Source organism: Ruditapes philippinarum, unplaced genomic scaffold (assembly GCF_026571515.1).
Source record: "Ruditapes philippinarum isolate M1 unplaced genomic scaffold, ASM2657151v2 ctg1055_1_1_1_1, whole genome shotgun sequence".
Classification (NCBI taxonomy): Eukaryota; Metazoa; Mollusca; class Bivalvia; order Venerida; family Veneridae; genus Ruditapes; species Ruditapes philippinarum.
Genome location: NW_026856538.1, coordinates 35,995 through 54,242, shown reverse-complemented (window position 1 = coordinate 54,242; position 18,248 = coordinate 35,995). Strand labels below are relative to the sequence as shown.

Here is an 18,248-nt window from a genome sequence, read left to right as displayed (position 1 = left end):
TAGATTCGCACTTTTTAGAGACAGCTACATTTCTCGACCTTGTGAAAACGAAACATAAAACATATGTTGTCTTAGGTAATTACTTGTGAATTATAAATATCCTGATCTTGTCGAAACGAAACACAAGATCAACATATAGACATAAGAGAAATATTCTTTAACTGCTCGAAATAAAATGTTCACTAAACAGAAAATTTAACACTATTATTCGGTTTGTTTGTTTGGGTTTTACGTCACACCGACACAGTATAGGTCATATGTCGACGTTCCACTTTTACTGGTGGAGGAAAACCTCAGGTGGCCTTCCGTGCATTATTTCAGGTACGAACGGGCACCTGAGTATAACCACCAACGTAAGTTATCTGGATAGTTTCCTCATACGAAAGAATCCAAAGAACCCTGTCGGGATTCGAACCCACAGCAGTGAGGGGCAAGTAGTTTGACTTGGCCACGGACGCCCCATATTTTTCTGGAGTGAATAGATGTATGAATGTTACAACTTGACACTATATTGTTATCCGACAGAAGAGTCATTGAGTAATTTTAGAAATCTAGCATTTATGTAACCATACATATACACATACATATACATACGCATGTGCATCCCTCGGATGCATTAAAACAATATTATTACATGAAAATTGTAGACGCGGTTTTTCTGAGTCTGTTTATGAGGTATTATGAAACAAGAGAGCCAAAATGGCCCTAGATCGCTCACCTGACCCTTCAAACATCGAGCAATGACTTAGACAAGCATACCAAGTTTGATGACAATTGAGTCAAAACTGTAAACTCTAAAATGTTCACAATGTGTTTCCATATTTTGGCAGTTTACATTTCCTTTAATTTTTGACCTCAGGTGACCCATATTCTAACTTGACCTAGAAATGATTAAAAGAAAAACACTTACAGACCAATTTCCAGGATATTTGGATAACAACAGTATCCACTAAAGAGTTAACAAGATTTTTCATTTTTTTAGCTCCTGTGACCGAGTTTTTCACCCAAGATGACAAATGTTCGAACTCCTCTGAGCAATAAACTAGAAAAGTATCCTGACCAAGTCTGATGGCAGTAAACTGTTGAGTCAAAAATATGTGACCATTAGAATGTAAACAATGTTTTTCCATATTTGAGTCAAAAATATGTGACCATTAGAATGTAAACAATGTTTTTCCATATTTGAGTCAAAAATATGTGACCATTAGAATGTAAACAATGTTTTTCCATATTTGAGTCAAAAATATGTGACCATTAGAATGTAAACAATGTTTTTCCATATTTGAGTCAAAAATATGTGACCATTAGAATGTAAACAATGTTTTTCAATATTTGAGTCAAAAATATGTGACCATTAGAATGTAAACAATGTTTTCCATATTTGGGCGGTGTGACCTATTGACCTAGTTTTGACCCAAGGTGACCCATATTCATACTTGACCTAGAAATCATCAAAACAAACTTTCAGACAAATTTCCAGGATATTTGGATCAAAATAATAGCTCGTCAGACAAGCATCCCGACAAAGGTGATGATGAAGGTGACAATGCGACTATGACTATAAAGGTATTGCTAATTGTGTATTTTGCTAATTGTTGAAAGATTTAATCTTCTTCTTCATCAATCTACCACGTTTAATAAAAATGAATTGTTCAATTTTGTCAGGGCATACTAAAGGTGAATGAAATATCAAAAGAAATAGTAATTCTTTTTATTTCGTTTAAATTTATTTAACGTATTTTATTGAAGATTAATAAACGAAATTAAAAAGGAAAATAACACAAATGTGCTCTTCTGATGGTTGGTATAGTTATCGTGGATAGTCCCACAATATTTCAAACAAAGTCACTTAGCCATAAATTACATGTATTAAAATGTGACATGTGTACGTTCATATTTTATATACAAATTAATTTCACCCGCATTGATGGCGATGGCTATAATGTAGAGAAATGACTATCATATAAGACACTTACTGCATGGTACCTGTACGAAGATCCGAAACAGTTTAGCTGATTCTTTATGATTGGACATATTTCAAAATAAACTGGACACAGGAGAAAACGGATTATTATTATTTATATTATTATTATTATTTATATTATTATTATTATTTATATTATTATTATTGTTGTTATTGTTATTATCATTATTATTGGTGTTATTGTTATTATTATTATCATTATTATTATTATTATATGGTGTATACATGATATTTATTTAGAGCGGGTGCAACTATAGCTTAGTAGGAACGAAGGCCTACGATGCATGTCAGGAAGGTTTTTTTAAACCAGGCTCATTTTGTTTTTGAATGTCTAAATTTGAAAAAAATCTATGTTCCCAGAAAATCAAGGGTTCCCACGTTGTCCAAATTCAAGATGGCCGCCAAGATGGCCGCCAAAAATTTAAGAAAATACCATTTTTACTTAAAATACAAATACAACACTTCATTTTCACATTTTAAATTCATTTATTCATCAAGATGATCGGAATTACATAGAATTCCTGATATATAAGCATTTTTTTTACTTTAAAAAGCATAACTTTTTGAAAATTGCCTTAAAATATGCTTAAAAAGGGTAAAAAAACGTGTTTTTTTTTGCATTTGGCTGGTTCCAATTCGGCTCAGAAAATTATTTAACCTCTTATACAATTTTTTTTCACATTTTTTTACAGATACATGATAAAGAATTTGAAAAAAAATATTTAAGTCTAGATAAAAAGTTAAATTTTAGTTTAAGGGACTATTTAAGTGGGTGGGGTAAGTGCCATCCATTTTGTGAAAAATACGCCATGTACTTAAAATACATCAAAAAGTATATAGGTCTTCTACAGCAATTTCTATGCATGGTTTTAATCATTCTTGAGATTTCCTAATCTATTTTTTAGTAATTAAAGGGTGCAAACTTATTTTTTCACACATTAAGGTGAACTTTTTGCCTTAAAAATGGCCGAAAATTTCATTTTTTAATGAAAAGCCCATCTCAATCTTACCTTAAAATTGCATAAATGCTCATTAAATTGTTGAGTTTATCTTTAATCATCAAAATACAATAGCATACAAAGATATAAATATTTTTAAAAGTACAGATGTCAGATTTAACAAAGTGCAGCATAAAAAGTGGGTGGGGTAATTACATACAATTACATTGAAAAAAAGTCAAAACCTGCATAATTATATATACAAGTTATGGAAGTCTTCTCTGTCAATTCCAAAACATTATTTATCTTTCTTGTGACATTTCCATATTTTCTCAGTAATTTATTAGAAGTAACAATTTTTTTTTAAAACTTAAGGTTAACGTTTTGCAGCAAAATTGGCAAAAACACATTTTTATGGTAAATGTCTCTTAATCGCGGGAACATCTTATTTCTTAATTTACCATAACTCTCAAAATGTTCTTCCTTCCATATATCGTCCAATGTGAACATACAACAATAAAATGAAGAAAAGACATTCTTAAGACATTCTTAAACAACAGAATATGTCACATTTAACTGTTCACAATGCCCATCTCTAAAAGTGGGTGGGGCAATAATCACCAATGAAATAAATACATAGATACACAGTTATTCTCGAACAATTCACAATGATGCTTTTGACCATTAGTTAACATGTTTGTATACTTTAGTATTAATAGTGCGAGGGATATTATACAAACTACATTTTCCTCATTTCGTTTTGTGAGGATTTAGGAACTTATCAATTTACGTGAACTTTTTAATAATTAAATGTAATGTTGACACATTGTAAAAAAAATAATAGAAAATACCCTCAGTTGCATTATATAATTACATTCATGGGGATCAAAATCTATTTCTGAAACGTTCGGATTATAACTATAGTAATTAATATCAGTAAGATGTTGACTCAGCATAACACAATATCTTACAAATACACTGAGTAGAAACAAAGAATTCATTAACGTGCCATACATTCTGATTATGACAGCTATATTCATTCGTCTGAAAAGACAGACAATAAATACAAATCCACAGATTTATAAAAACACAATCAACTCAATTGGAAGTATAACTATCACCAATCATCTCACTACATAACTAATCTCCCACAAAAGTTTACGGTTACTGAATGTCACTCATCATCATCTGACACTGAAATTTCTAGACAACCATCATCATCTTCTTCTTCCATCTCTGCTTGAACATTTTCGACTAGGTCAACTAACGTTGGTGGAAGAATGGGACCCTCAGCCCACAATGGTTCTAACACTTCGTTCTTTTTGGTCCACCCTTGCCCTTCATCATGTGGTTCCGGATGTTCTATCACTGGTGTATGAGCATTTTTCAAGATGCCGAGACGATGGTTGACTCTTCTGATGTGTTGGCATAAATTATCCTGGCAAGGTGGCAGTTTGGATAATTCCACCTTTGACTTCATGGTCAGCTGTTCGTCGTCTCCTACCATTTTTCTTCAAAAGAACTGCCCTACATGTGTTCACAGACCTCTCCCTTGGACACCCATACATCACACAGACAAACGCTTCTAACATCTGCATAACATCTTCTTCAACTGTCCAAGTATCACCCAGCATCCTACAGACATATCAGTTAAAAATAATGACTATTATACTTTTATTTACTGTCATAATTTGTTAGAAATGTGTTACTGTTTCAGACAATTCATTTTTTTAATCAGTTACAAACATTTTACCTGAATGTTTTGTGGTATTTAGGATTACTCTGCAGCTTTCTGAGCGGTGTGACCTTTCCCTTGCCCTTAAATGCACTTGTGACATCTTCACCGGTGAACACATGCAGTCCTAGTAGAGTCTCACTGTATTCAGCACCTTGTGAGTCTGCCAGCTCACTAATATTCACCACCTAAGATGACAAAGTAGTTTATGCATTCAAAAGTTAAATATGTATTGAAATTTAATTTATTTTAAGTTTTAATTCTTGGTATATTATATATACATTCTGTTAGATTAAAAAAAGTATATACTGTTGGAATAATTACTTGGTACATTAATGAAATTCAGTAACTAGAAATTAAAGATACGTTTAATGCATGGTATATATTTTTACCTGTCTCTGTTTTCCTGTACCAACGTCGAGATAAACTGTCAGTGGTACAGACTGTGCATGGAACAAGGTAATGAAGAATAAGTCAGAGTCGGGTGTACGCACAATAGCTGACTGGTAGCCAATCGTTGATGCGTAGTGCATGTACAAAACTACTCTGGTATCTGTCTCTTCTTGGTTGGACACTAAACTGAAGATCTCCTCCGTTCTCACCTGAAGCAAACGAAAACAAAACGACCACTAGATTTTTGCCTGGATAAAATATTTTTTGTATACAATAACTAAAATATTAGTAGGTAACATTACAATTTATGTAGACTGTGGTATAAAGCTTAACATTATTGTAACTTACATCACCATTTGTCTTTTTTAACTGGTAAGCCCTTCCACCAACGACCACCACTGCTGTTCCACATCGATCTAGTCTGGATGCTGCTGACTCACTGCCCCAAACACGCAGAATAAGATTGCATAATTGTGTCTTATTGTCATCGTTGGATAGGAATTCTTTAAAGTCCGCTGGTCTACGGGTTGCAGGTCCATCAACGATGAATTTTCGACTGCAGCCTCTGCGCACTCTCTCCTGTGCCTTTATAGAGTTCGGGAAGTAGCTGTCCGTCGAAAAAATAAAGTTCTTCCTTGCAACCATGATGTCCAGAATCTGCAGACATATTCCGCCAAACGTTGGTGCAAGGTTTGTAAGCTCATGAAAGAGAGCATTACCATCTTGGATGTAAATGGTGGATTCTGAAGGAGTTGTCGCTTGTGGCACATCCTGCAATATGGCATTCATTAAAGCCGCCTTGTTGCTCTTGCAAAAGAACCCATCAGGTGTACCAAGGCTATGAGGTACGGGAGTCAAAGGAAACCGCATCAGTTCTTCAAGGTCCAACTGTTCGTTCAACGATTGAGCTTTTACCAAAAGCATAAATGCTATGTTGCTCTGTTCTTGATACTGAATCACCTGTAATGGATATATTACAAATAATTAAATCTAAAATAAAACAAGTAAAACAAGTCAACTTTATGTAGCAACAAATAATGTAGCAAAACAATCTAAACAATGACACCCAACAGATATATGAAAATGTCACCAGAACGCTTTGATTGTTCTGGTTTAAGAGGCTGACAGCTGTCAATCCTTCTCCGCCTAGCTCATGGTTCAGCGTAATTCGACACTTACATTTTAAAATTTAATAATTTAATACGAGACACAAAAGAAATTTTGAAAGACGTAGTTATTACTTTTCCCTGGGGAGCAGTAAGTTTCACTGTCTTGTTCGAAGCTTCCATTGACTTTAATTTTGACTTCGGTATCGGGTCAAAGAACTTGATAGGCGATGCTCCGTGTGTAAGTCTTTCGGCTATGAATCTTTGCTTGGCTTCCTTTCCCATCACCTCTGCCCGAACAACATCTTGCTCAGCATCAGGGGGAACTGGAGCTCCAGAAGCCAAACTGTTTTAATAAAATATATTGTTATTAAATATATGTATTATTAGGTTAATCATTGTAAGTAATATTTTGAAAAACATAAAAAATACAGCCACTTATAAGGAAAAGTACCTGTATAAGTGCTCTTTGTTTGTAGCCTTTGGCGCTTAGAAAGGTTAAACACTTTCAATTCAAAATCCTTCCGACATGAAGTATGAAACATTGCCTCTCTGGCCACCAGGTCTTCACCTTGTACTATTCGATATAAGGCAAAATCGCCCACCTCAAAAGCCTGCGACTCAATTTGTTGCCATGTTGTGTTTGTGAATTGAACACACCGCTCTGTATTTCATGTTTCTTTGGTTTCACTTCCAACTTTTTACAGAAGATGCATTCTGGTGGAAACTGATTACTACAGTTAGCAAAAATTCTTGGTGAATGGTGTTTTTGAGAATGTTTTGTACATTCTGCTTTACTTAACCTATCTAGGTTTTTGGTAAAGGCCTGGTAGCACCCACGGTGGTAACCAGTGATGTTCAGGTCTATTCCACATAATGAGGCAGGAATGCTCTTGCATATGTCATGCATGCGATGTGGTGAGTCACATGGTTCAGCTAATCGCTTGTTGCGAATTGAGTGCAGCTGATCTAGTTTTTGTTCAGCAGAGACTTTTAATTTTGTAGAATTTAGTGTTACACAGTCACCATGATTGCTAAGTCCACTGTTGTGAATAATGCACCTAAAGTCTGTGGGTATATTCAGCTGCTCGTCGTACTTCCGTTTTTTACTATTGGACATTTTCTCATTTGTTTAATATTTAACACTACACGTCATTGATGATGGAGGCATTCCACATATCTAAAAAACAAAAATTATTTTTTACTTAGGAAATTCAAAATTAAAATCCAAAATAAACGTATTTTAATCATTGAATACATTTAATACAAAGTTAAATTAGTTTTTGTGACACTGTTAAGTATAGTAATTAGCATTGTGGACTTAAATTGCACCTTTTTCGTGGTAAAACAATTATTTCTACAGATTTAATGCATAAAGAATTTTATTTCAATGCACATTTTTCACATTTCTAATAAATTATTAAAACTGTCTGAGAGCGAGACAACATCAACCAACCCACACTTCCAATGGTTGAATTACACATTTTATGTTCAAACTTACTGGTGTATCCACAGCTCAGCTGGCATTAGCTTGGGAACAAGGCCTGTAAGGCAGGGCTCAGTAGTGGAGTATGTGCAGAGTAGTTTTACTTCTAAAAGCAAAAAAAAAATAGGAATTTAGGGTTTTATTTTGGTATAAAATAGCAATAATATGTAAATTATCTTTTATTCTTTTATATAAGTCTAATACTAACACCTCAGGAAAAGAAACCTACAATATTTATATTTGTACAGTTACAGAAAAAGTTATTGACATTACACATTTGAAAAACACACTGACCTTCTGGATCATTCTTGTGTTGTTTCATATACGGTACAATAATGCATCTTCATTTAAGGTCCCATTCTGACTAAGCCAAATGAAGTGTCTGAAATAAAGTAATTCTGACAGAATGGTTTTCAAGTATGTCAAATATATTTTATACAGTAAATATTTGTATAAATTCAATTTAAAATACTGTTACATTAAAATATATAAAGAATATGAAATGTCCCACATAAATAGTTTTATCATTACCTACATGTACATGCATTGATAAATATAAATGATTATATATGTTATATTCAAATAACTTCTATGTTGTAAATGCAATTATTTTATACTTGTTAATAATAATTATCAATGTTTAGGGGTAATCTAATTTAATAAAAATAACAAGGTACACAACATACCTTCTAAACAGATGAGAATAAATTATAATGCATTTATGGCACGTACCATGTCAACATGGTGGTGCATTGGGACTCTACAGCCACTTGTCAGATTAATTATCAGTATGAATAGCTATCCTCAATCATTGCCTGAAAACAAAAAAAAACATGTAAACCTTGACATGATATGTCTTCAAACCCCTTCAGATTGTTAAAGAGGGCAAAAAACAAATTATCCGGATATTGTATGCATCCGACTACTACTCAAGTTTTTTAAGAAAATTAAACAGGGATCCTCTTAGAGAATGTCCATATTTTTACAAAAATGATTATTTATAATACATCATAGCTATAAACATTAATACTCAAATATTTTTACAAATTTGCAGCATTTCAACCGCTCAAAAGCTTTTGTTTATGTGAAGTTCTGGTGCATTTCTTTCTACATTAAAATCTGACATTTTATATTAATAAATTATAAGAAATTCTTTGAGAATTAAAGATTAAATACTGGGCTTTTAATGTTTCATACCTTCTGGTACAATCTACTCTAAAAATCTGTGCAAATTCGTCGGTAAACTTCGTGTGTTCTTCAATGACATTGGAAACTTTCAGATGATTTCATGGCTTAATTATATCAAAGGGGAGTAACTGCGTAATTTGTGAATCTACCTTCCATCTATAAAAATGGCTTTGACTTACTTTTATATCGAGACAATACTAAAAGAGAAATACAATGACAACATACATGTTTTGTATTTATAATAAAACTCTTATATATATAGAAATAAATTATTATATATACATCATGTATTATTCAGGTAATTTTCGGGTATTTTCAGGTAATTACCCGACTTATATTGAGAGTCCCTTAAATTCATATTTCCTTTCATATCTGAACTTTATGTTTTTCTTTGTACTTGGTCAACATATATCTGTAAATAAATGTGAAAAAATATAGTATAAGAGGTAAAATAAGTTTCTGAGCCGAATTGGAAGCAGCCAGATGCCAAAAAAGACACGTTTTTACCCCCTTTTTGGCATATTTTAAGGCATTTTTCAAAAAGTTACGCTTTTTATAGTGAAACTTTGCTTATATATCCGAAATTCTACGCGGTTCCGATCATTTTGATAAAAAAATGAATTCAAACGGTGAAAAAAGAGTGTTGTATTTGTATTTTAAGCAAAAATGGTATTTTCTTTAATTTTTGGCGGCCATCTTGGCGGCCATCTTGAATTTGGACAACGTGGGAACCCTTGATTTTCTGGGAACATAGATTTTTTTCAAATTTATTTTTTTAAATTGTATATTTCAAATACTATAATAAGACTACATAGAACATTAAAAATAGTGTGTTTCAAGTACCTGTGTAAATATGTTAGTATTCATCCAGAAATTAGAAACATTCTCCGGTCGCTATCGCTCCGGTCGAAGTTTCTAATAGAACAGCACGGATGAACACTAATATATACAAATGTACTTAAAGACAGTGTGTAAGTTTTGTTTATCTGATATGTTTCATAATACAAAACTTTAAATTTCATTTAAAAATGATTCGTAATAAATGTTCAACACACAATACTGTTTATGTAGACTAACTATATTCACCGTGCAGGAATGTGCAAATAACGCAGGAATTGTGCATTGTGCAATTTAGTGGCTAAAACTAGCACCGCGATAAGTATATTGACCAACACTTTTTATTGTGCACCAAATTGGAAGAAATGAGTTAGCGCATACGGTTGCTGAGACATTATACTTTAAACCTCATCAAAAATATTTCCATGATAATGTTTATTTTTCAAGATCATTCGTGAAATTGACGACCTGACTAGCGTATTGATGGCGATTTTTAGTTTCGTTGATATCTTTAAATACAATAACGTACATATTTATTTATGATTTTTTTTTATATTCCGTGTACCTGAGATATTTTCCATTCTACTCGTGTCATATTACACTTAATCTAGCTGATAAACCGTAATTGAGACCATTTTTACCAGGTAACACCGAGATCGGGAATGAATCAGTGAAGCAACGGCGGTTATCTCATTAAAAGCAGCTAAATCTTATTTGACCAGCTTTCTCGACAGTTGTAGTTTGACAAATGTCTTGGATATACAGAATATGAAAAAATAAAGTTTTGAATATGTTAAATGTACATATTTATTTGACGAAACACGAAAGACACCTTCAAAAAGGTAATCAGGTTGTCTTTCTCCCGAATGATCTAAGAAAGAAAAACAAATTCCTGAAAAAAATGAAATGCTACTTAACGTATAATGTAGTAGCAGCCGTATGTGCTAATTCGTTTCTTTAGAATAAAATATATTGGTTCGTTTACTGTGTATTCGTTTTGGCAATAGTGTTGCACAGATTCGGCTCTACTTTTACGATAATTGCACATTCCTGCGTTGCTGGATATGCACGGTGATATTGATAAAATATTATATTATGGGAAATAGATATCATGTATGAAAACCATATACACGTAGATCTATATGAATTACCTTTATGATAATATTTTCTAGAATTGTTTGACAGTATTCAAAGTATGATGCCTTACCTCAGACCGTCAGTCGTCTGTTCAGAATTTACGTCACTTTTGTCACGTCATAATTTGTCTTTTTAACACGACATTTATGCCCTTCTTCGTCAAAAAATCGAAATTTCAATAATAAAAAAAACAACAAAAACGAAAAAAATGAGTACGAAATAAATTATTTTGTTTCAAGTTCCTTTACAGAATGACCATTCAATAGCTTGGATGTCCGTTTCCCTTTGCGACAATAAAGGCAACAAAGATTAGCTAGTGCAATAGTTTTCTTTCTTGTTATTTTTTGTCTAAGACATATTGCCGTGAGATGCTCGCATGACATTCGCATTAATCGGTGCGGCAGTTTGTAATCTCTGTATGACATTTTAAAAAACGCATCATTTTCCGGAGGCATGCGTTACATAATCATAGTCATATCTTATTGCAGGTTGGCAAGTGCATTAGCTTGGTGGCTCTTGTTTGCCAAGAAAATATCAAATGACACCGGAGTGACATAGGCTCAAGGCTGTTCAGCGATCTCTTGTGCACATATATAAACTTTTAAGGAGAAGCATGCCAAAATTCCGGAGTCCGCCTTTGCTTACACATTCGTTCGATTTCGTTGTGGATTGTCCCATGCAATAGTTTGTATGTTTCAAACATTTTTAGTAGAATATTTCAAATATTTTCAATGGAAATAATGATTTGCCTTGTATGATGTGTTTGCTGTATGTTATAATTTGTTTCTTAGCCATAGTTAACAGGAAAAAATGCTTGAAATTTATGAGCATGATAATCTAATTAGGAAGAAATTAGGAAGAATTTCCCCATTCCTGAAAAAGAGCTCATTTTTGTTAAGTCCAAACTAATCTGTTTTATTTTTCCTTCAAATTTTGTATATGCATAATATTGGTATCCTTAGGAATGCAACACAACTAAGTTTGTAATATTTCACTTCAAAATAGTGCCCATTATGGAAACACTTCCTTAATGGCCTGTTTGCCAAAACGGTCACTAGTTGTTGGTAGGACAGACTCTAAGCAGTTATAGTCATATTAACTTTGACCAACGTACATCAGAACGAATGATCCACTTCAACCAATTGCTAGGAATGTAGATGAAAGTATAAATTAGTAGTCTTTAGTGGATTTTCCATTATTGTTCTTGTTATCGTCAAAGGTTAGGCCGCATAAAAATCTTTCTGCATGAAAAAAAAAATCAACAAAAAGCTACTGTTGCTGATGATACACACAGTTATACGATTATGGGTATGTCCGTTCTCTAGCTGATAATCGGTCAGACAAGCTTTCTGTACGGTGACCCTTCACTAATAGACCTCAATGTGTGTAGGGGTAATCTATTAGTCATGACCAATATTCAACCCAAATCTGAGGATTACCGGCCATATTATTCTATAATGATTTGGTTCTGTAAGATCAACTGGTCTCAACAATTAAATGGACTGTGAACGATGCGTTTTTAAATAGACTGTTTGTGGTTGTGCATACGATGTATAGAGCGATATATGCACATACTTCTTCGAAGAGTGCATCCTTTTAAATCAAGTGGCTAATCTATCAACTTCAATACATGTATTCACAGAAAGAAAACAGAAAATTAGTTTTCTATTCCTTCTCTGATTTACTAGTATTCAAGAGCTAACATGATTTTACAATTCAAAGTATGGCAATTTACTTAGAAATTAATTGATTTCATTGATATAAATAGTACTGTATACTCAAACGTTGAGATTTTAGGCAAGTCTGGAAAAAAAACTTAAACTTCAACAATTAGATATCTACATATCTAAGTACAAATTCTAAATCAGCAAAGATATCAGGAAGATCAACTGCTAGACAGGATAAATAACAAATTTCCATTTTTTATGCTTCTAGCTAACTACTGAGAGACACATTTAATCACAAGTCAATAGTTCTAAAGTACAAATGTATTTTTGTTCGATTTAGTTGGACAGTAACAAAAAAGTTTTGGAAGTGCCGATCCCTTACTTTCCCCGTCCTACTGTAAAATGTTCCCGCCAGTTTTATTAGTCCCCTGTGCATCTGTCTTAACGATTGTTAATTTATGTCCTTGTAGTTTAAATTCCCATTGTTAATGAACTTGACAAGGTTATGGTACTCTTTATATAAAAACATTATCACTAGTGCGAAGGCAAAAGTATCAACTTTTCTTGTTTTATCCTCTCTACTCAATCCAAACTTTCGAACTGACCTGAGGAAAATATATCAAAAGAGTTTACGATTGCGTTGGATTTACTCATTATCAATGTTTGCTTAATGTTTTACGTTCGACTTTAAAGGATTGCTTTACATTCTAAATGTTGGACGAATTTAGTAAATAATTTAGAAGTAAAACATGCAGTGTTTGTTATATAATACAATTTTATTAGTGAGTGTAGATAATAGAAAGAAAATAGGCTAACGTTACACTCACGACAGTTTTTATAAATTTAAGGTGAAATGATATTTAAAAGCATTTTCATTAGTTTATTATTCTGTATAATACTTTAAATATTTCAACAATGCTGATAATATTATTTTGAAAGAAATATATCACATGTCTTATAATGATTGTACAAGTGGTAAACGTAATTGGTTATCTAATGTCAAAGATATGTCGTATACACTTATGGCTTTATGGATGTATGGAAAAATCAAGGTTGTGTATGTTATAAATGTTTTATTTACGAATTTAAGCGATGTGTAATAGATAACTTTTTACAAAACTGGCATTCTGACATTAATGGTAGCTCAGTTTTGAATTTGTATAATAATTTAAAGAGTGGGTTTTGTTATGAACAATATTTAGATCTTATACCAGGAAAGCTTAGAACTTATATATGTAGAATACGTATGTCTTCACATACATAACTGATACAAACCGGACGTTATGGTATAAACAGAATTTCTAGTTATGAACGATATTGTATATATTGGAACCTATCGCCTCCGTGGTCGAGGGGTTAGAGTCGATGACTTCTAATCCAGTTACCTCTCTGGCGTGGGTTCGATCCCCGGCAGATGCATTGGTAGTTTAGCACAGAGAAATTAGTCTAGTACTTGTGTAACTCTCCAGGAAGTAATAGTTACCGTACGAGGAATAGTTCTGCATAGTATTTACAGACCCGGGTGGCGATTTGAAGACCGAGAGAGCGTAGCGATCGAGGTTTTTAAAAGGCAACCGGGTCTGTAAATTCTAGGCAGACCTATTCCGAGTGCGGTAACTATCTTACCTACATGCTCTTTTGTTTTTCTATCCATACATCAGTTTTTTTTACTCAGTATTTATTAATATATTACTCACAAGTAACATATTATTTATGTGCTTTATCATGTTTAAGAAAGCATTCCAAAGCCAAGCAAAGATACCATCCGCTACGCTCCTGTAATTCATTCGTTCACAAATCAGGTGTTATTTGAATATTCTCGTGATTTTCGTGGGGTTTCATTAGGTAATGTACTTGTTGAGTTGAGTCACAGAAAATTAAAACAGAACTTGTCGAATAGGGAAAGGTAAGATCATTATTTTGATATATGAATACATAACATATTAATAATATAAGCAAATACTGAGGAAGATAAAAATGTTTTCTAATCATAAAAACGGAACACTTTATCTTTATATATAATAAATTTCATGGTAAATAGATGATCAGGCTATTTCTTATATATTTAAAATATAAAAGGAAAGTAAAAGACGGGGTTATATGATTCAATATTAGTAATACATGTAGTTACACAGTTATGTAAGTTGGGTTTTGTTGTTGTTGATTTTTATGATGGCTGATTTTAAATGTTCTTAGAATTTCATCCATGTTTGGAAGAATTTTCTTTCCGTGTATTCTTAATTAGCATCATCCGTTATAAGACCGCATATGTAAGCACGCGGTCTAGAATGAAAGCGCAAGTCGTATTCTTGGTACTGGTATACAAAATCCAAATTGTAATGTAAAAATAACTGGGAAAATGAGAAAAACGGTCTTATACTTAAGATGAACTATACTCTCACTGAAAGTAATATTTTGGGAAAGAAAGATGCAGAAGTTGACTTTGATTCGATATGCACCAATAATATAATCGTCGTAAATATCCTATAATGCAGAATTGTTAAAATAATGCAGGATTGTGCAAATTCAGACATAGTTGTGGAAATAACTAGTATCTTATTAAGCTATATAGTTCGGGAAATGTGTTAGGTATACCGAAAAGCAAACTTTAAAGAAAGGCTTTATATGCGTTGTTATACTCATTAATATGGCGAAACACAAAACTTCAACGCCAGAACAGTAGCCAGTTCGTTTTTCTCACAAATAATCTGGAATATAAGTTATGAGGGTACTTACAGCCGTATGCGCTAATTCATTTCGTTTAATCTTTAAAATATATATCGACCCTTTTTCCTATTCAAAGTGGTCATTATACCCCCCCCTCCCCAAAAAACAGCGTTATTTTATGGTGAATATTGTGTACTGTAATGCACGCACGAGTTTCTCGACTTCACATATTTTCTATTGTATAGAGAACAATAGAACAATAACCGGTCGGTATCTATTTGCAGACCTGTTAACCGGTCGGTAAGTGATTTACTAGACCGCTTTTAACAAAGGAGCCGGTAGGTAACGATGGTTAGGAAACTACCCGCCTATATGACTGAAATACTGTTGGGAAAAGGCGTAAAACAAACAAACAAATATTGTAACCTTCGTGATATCGAAGATAAATACCATTTTATATAAGTATGTACCTGTTTTCTTGAGATTCATAAAAAATATATTAAGAGATACTACTATGTTAACTTCCATGTCTTATAATATGTAATAATGAATGGTTAATCCTCTTTGTAGGAAGTAAACAGAATATTTCATGTTGTATTCTCTATCTTTATTTTCATTGTTAATAGTATATATGTTAAGGTCTATAGCTATATTTATGTATATTAAAATGTCATGTTGTAACAGGGTCTTATTTTTAGGATCAGGTCTAAGGGACAATACTCTTGCTTTACTGTTGGATTTTATAATGTAGCAAAGGGAGACAAATCCGCCGGTCTTGTCTGATACTTTTCAAGGGAGATTACTCTATTGGTTTTAACTGATTTTAGCTTTTGTTTACATTGGTCAGTATTCTAAGAATTCAAATGATTGGTTCACGGATCATTGGTTTTAAGCTATTTTTATGTCATGTGATTTCTTGGTGGGAAAAAGTCATTGTGTCTTTGTTGTGTTGTAAAAGAGAGGTTAGAAAAATTAGTGTTTGTGGCCAAGTTCTTTATTTCATAAGTTGGTATGTATTTATCCTGACTGCTGCTAAATGCTTTATTGTAAATATATAGAATTGCATTATTGTGATTCTGTTGTATTTTGGATCAGTCCATTGATTGTGAAATTTGTAAATAAGTATGAGTTTCAGAATGACATGTATCTATCAAATCACCTTTCATCTTTTATTCACTATTAATATTTAACCTTGCAGTTAACAGTCATTGGTGTGAAAGAAAAAAATGTAAGTGATTAGATTGTTGTACTACACTAATCCCTCAGATGGTAAGTTACATGTGCTTTATTGTGTATTGTTTAAAAGATAAAATATGTTAATTGTGTGTATAATTCCATAAGCTATGATATTATATTTAAAGGACTGTTGTTGAGGGTAACGAACTAAATTGGCCACTAGACATGTAATTGATTATGTAAGATATGATAATAATTAATGCATTGTTTCTACTTTATTTTACTTTATATTTACATATTGTTATATACTTATTTCAGAGTGTTGTTGTTTGTACCTACAGAATCTACTTGATTGGATCAGTATATAAACAAGATAGAACTTTACAGCTGTTTGTTGATTTGATTTAATCCCGAACTTACTTGACCCTCAGGGGCTCGGATAGTTATATTTTAAATTGCGCCGAACCACCCCTATTACAATGTGACTATTGTTTAGAATATTTAAATTGCACAAATTGTAAGATGATGTACCATGTACAAGTCTTGAATAAAATTTCTGTTTTGTTCTGTTCAGTTCTTATATAGAGGAATTAACTAATTCTAAAAATAAAATACATATTAACTTAATGAATAGAATTAACAATAACGTAAACAATAGGATACGCAAAACAATTTTTAGAATTAACAAGTATTAACAATAACGTAGTCAATATAGACACTAACCTGGATTAATCCCCTATGTTATACCACCATCTATCTTTTATAACAATAATATAAAATAAAGATTTAATCCGGAATAAGGCTATTGTATATACCCTTGTTTTAGACCCCGAGGTCAAACCTAGAATATAGCCATATAATTAAAAATAAGATAAAAAATAGAATACTTGATAACATAATTAATAGAATAAACAATATTATTAATAAAAAGTATATACCATAGTGTAATAAATAGAATTTACAAGATAATAAACAAAAGCATATTATAGAAACATATCAATGTAGATCGCAGCTGTACAATTTTACAAATTATTTATATAATTATATAGAGGATATTTGTTTGTTTGTGTGTAAGATGAAATTTTATTTCATCGAGTGGGCTTTAAAAACAGTATTCTCACGAGTGGCTACTAACAAAGATTAGCTAGTGCAATAGTTTTCTTTCTTGTTATTTTTTGTCTAAGACATATTGCCGTGAGATGCTCGCATGACATTCGCATTAATCGATGCGGCAGTTTGTAATCTCTGTATGACATTTTAAAAAACGCATCATTTTCCGGAGGCATGCGTTATATAATCATAGTCATATCTTATTGCAGGTTGGCAAGTGCATTAGCTTGGTGGCTCTTGTTTGCCAAAAAAATATCAAATGACACCGGAGTGACATAGGCTCAAGGCTGTTCAGCGATCTCTTGTGCACATATATAAACTTTTAAGGAGAAGCATGCCAAAATTCCGGAGTCCGCCTTTGCTTACACATTCGTTCGATTTCGTTGTGGATTGTCCCATGCAATAGTTTGTATGTTTCAAACATTTTTAGTAGAATATTTCAAATATTTTCAATGGAAATAATGATTTGCCTTGTATGATGTGTTTGCTGTATGTTATAATTTGTTTTCTTAGCCATAGGTTAACAGGAAAAAATGCTTTGAAATTTATGAGCATGATAATCTAATTAGGAAGAAATTAGGAAGAATTTCCCCATTCCTGAAAAAGAGCTCATTTTTGTTAAGTCCAAACTAATCTGTTTTATTTTTCCTTCAAATTTTGTATATGCATAATATTGGTATCCTTAGGAATGCAACACAACTAAGTTTGTAATATTTCACTTCAAAATAGTGCCCATTATGGAAACACTACCTTAATGGCCTGTTTGCCAAAACGGTCACAAGTTGTTGGTAGGACAGACTCTAAGTAGTAATAGTCATATTAAC

The 18,248-nt window shown here is 32.5% G+C and overlaps 1 protein-coding gene and 1 long non-coding RNA gene across 3 annotated transcripts; both read right to left on the bottom strand.

The window, feature by feature from the left end:
* Positions 1–4,096: 4,096 nt before the first annotated feature.
* On the bottom strand, positions 4,097–7,276 carry LOC132746905 (uncharacterized). Its single transcript, XM_060736178.1, has 7 exons — positions 6,762–7,276; positions 6,292–6,502; positions 5,399–6,010; positions 5,050–5,259; positions 4,676–4,845; positions 4,427–4,557; positions 4,097–4,290 (listed from the first exon to the last, which is right to left on the bottom strand). The coding sequence occupies exons 1-7, from the start codon at positions 7,274–7,276 to the stop codon at positions 4,097–4,099; spliced, it is 2,043 nt and encodes a 680-aa protein (XP_060592161.1).
* A 263-nt stretch (positions 7,277–7,539) lies between these two features.
* On the bottom strand, positions 7,540–9,591 carry LOC132746900 (uncharacterized). Of its 2 annotated transcripts, none has more exons than XR_009628050.1 (4): positions 8,840–9,591; positions 8,329–8,457; positions 7,937–8,024; positions 7,540–7,748 (listed from the first exon to the last, which is right to left on the bottom strand). It is a non-coding gene; the product is annotated as an uncharacterized LOC132746900 (long non-coding RNA). The 2 variants fall into 2 exon arrangements; XR_009628049.1 differs by having other exon boundaries at positions 8,375–8,457.
* Positions 9,592–18,248: the final 8,657 nt, after the last annotated feature.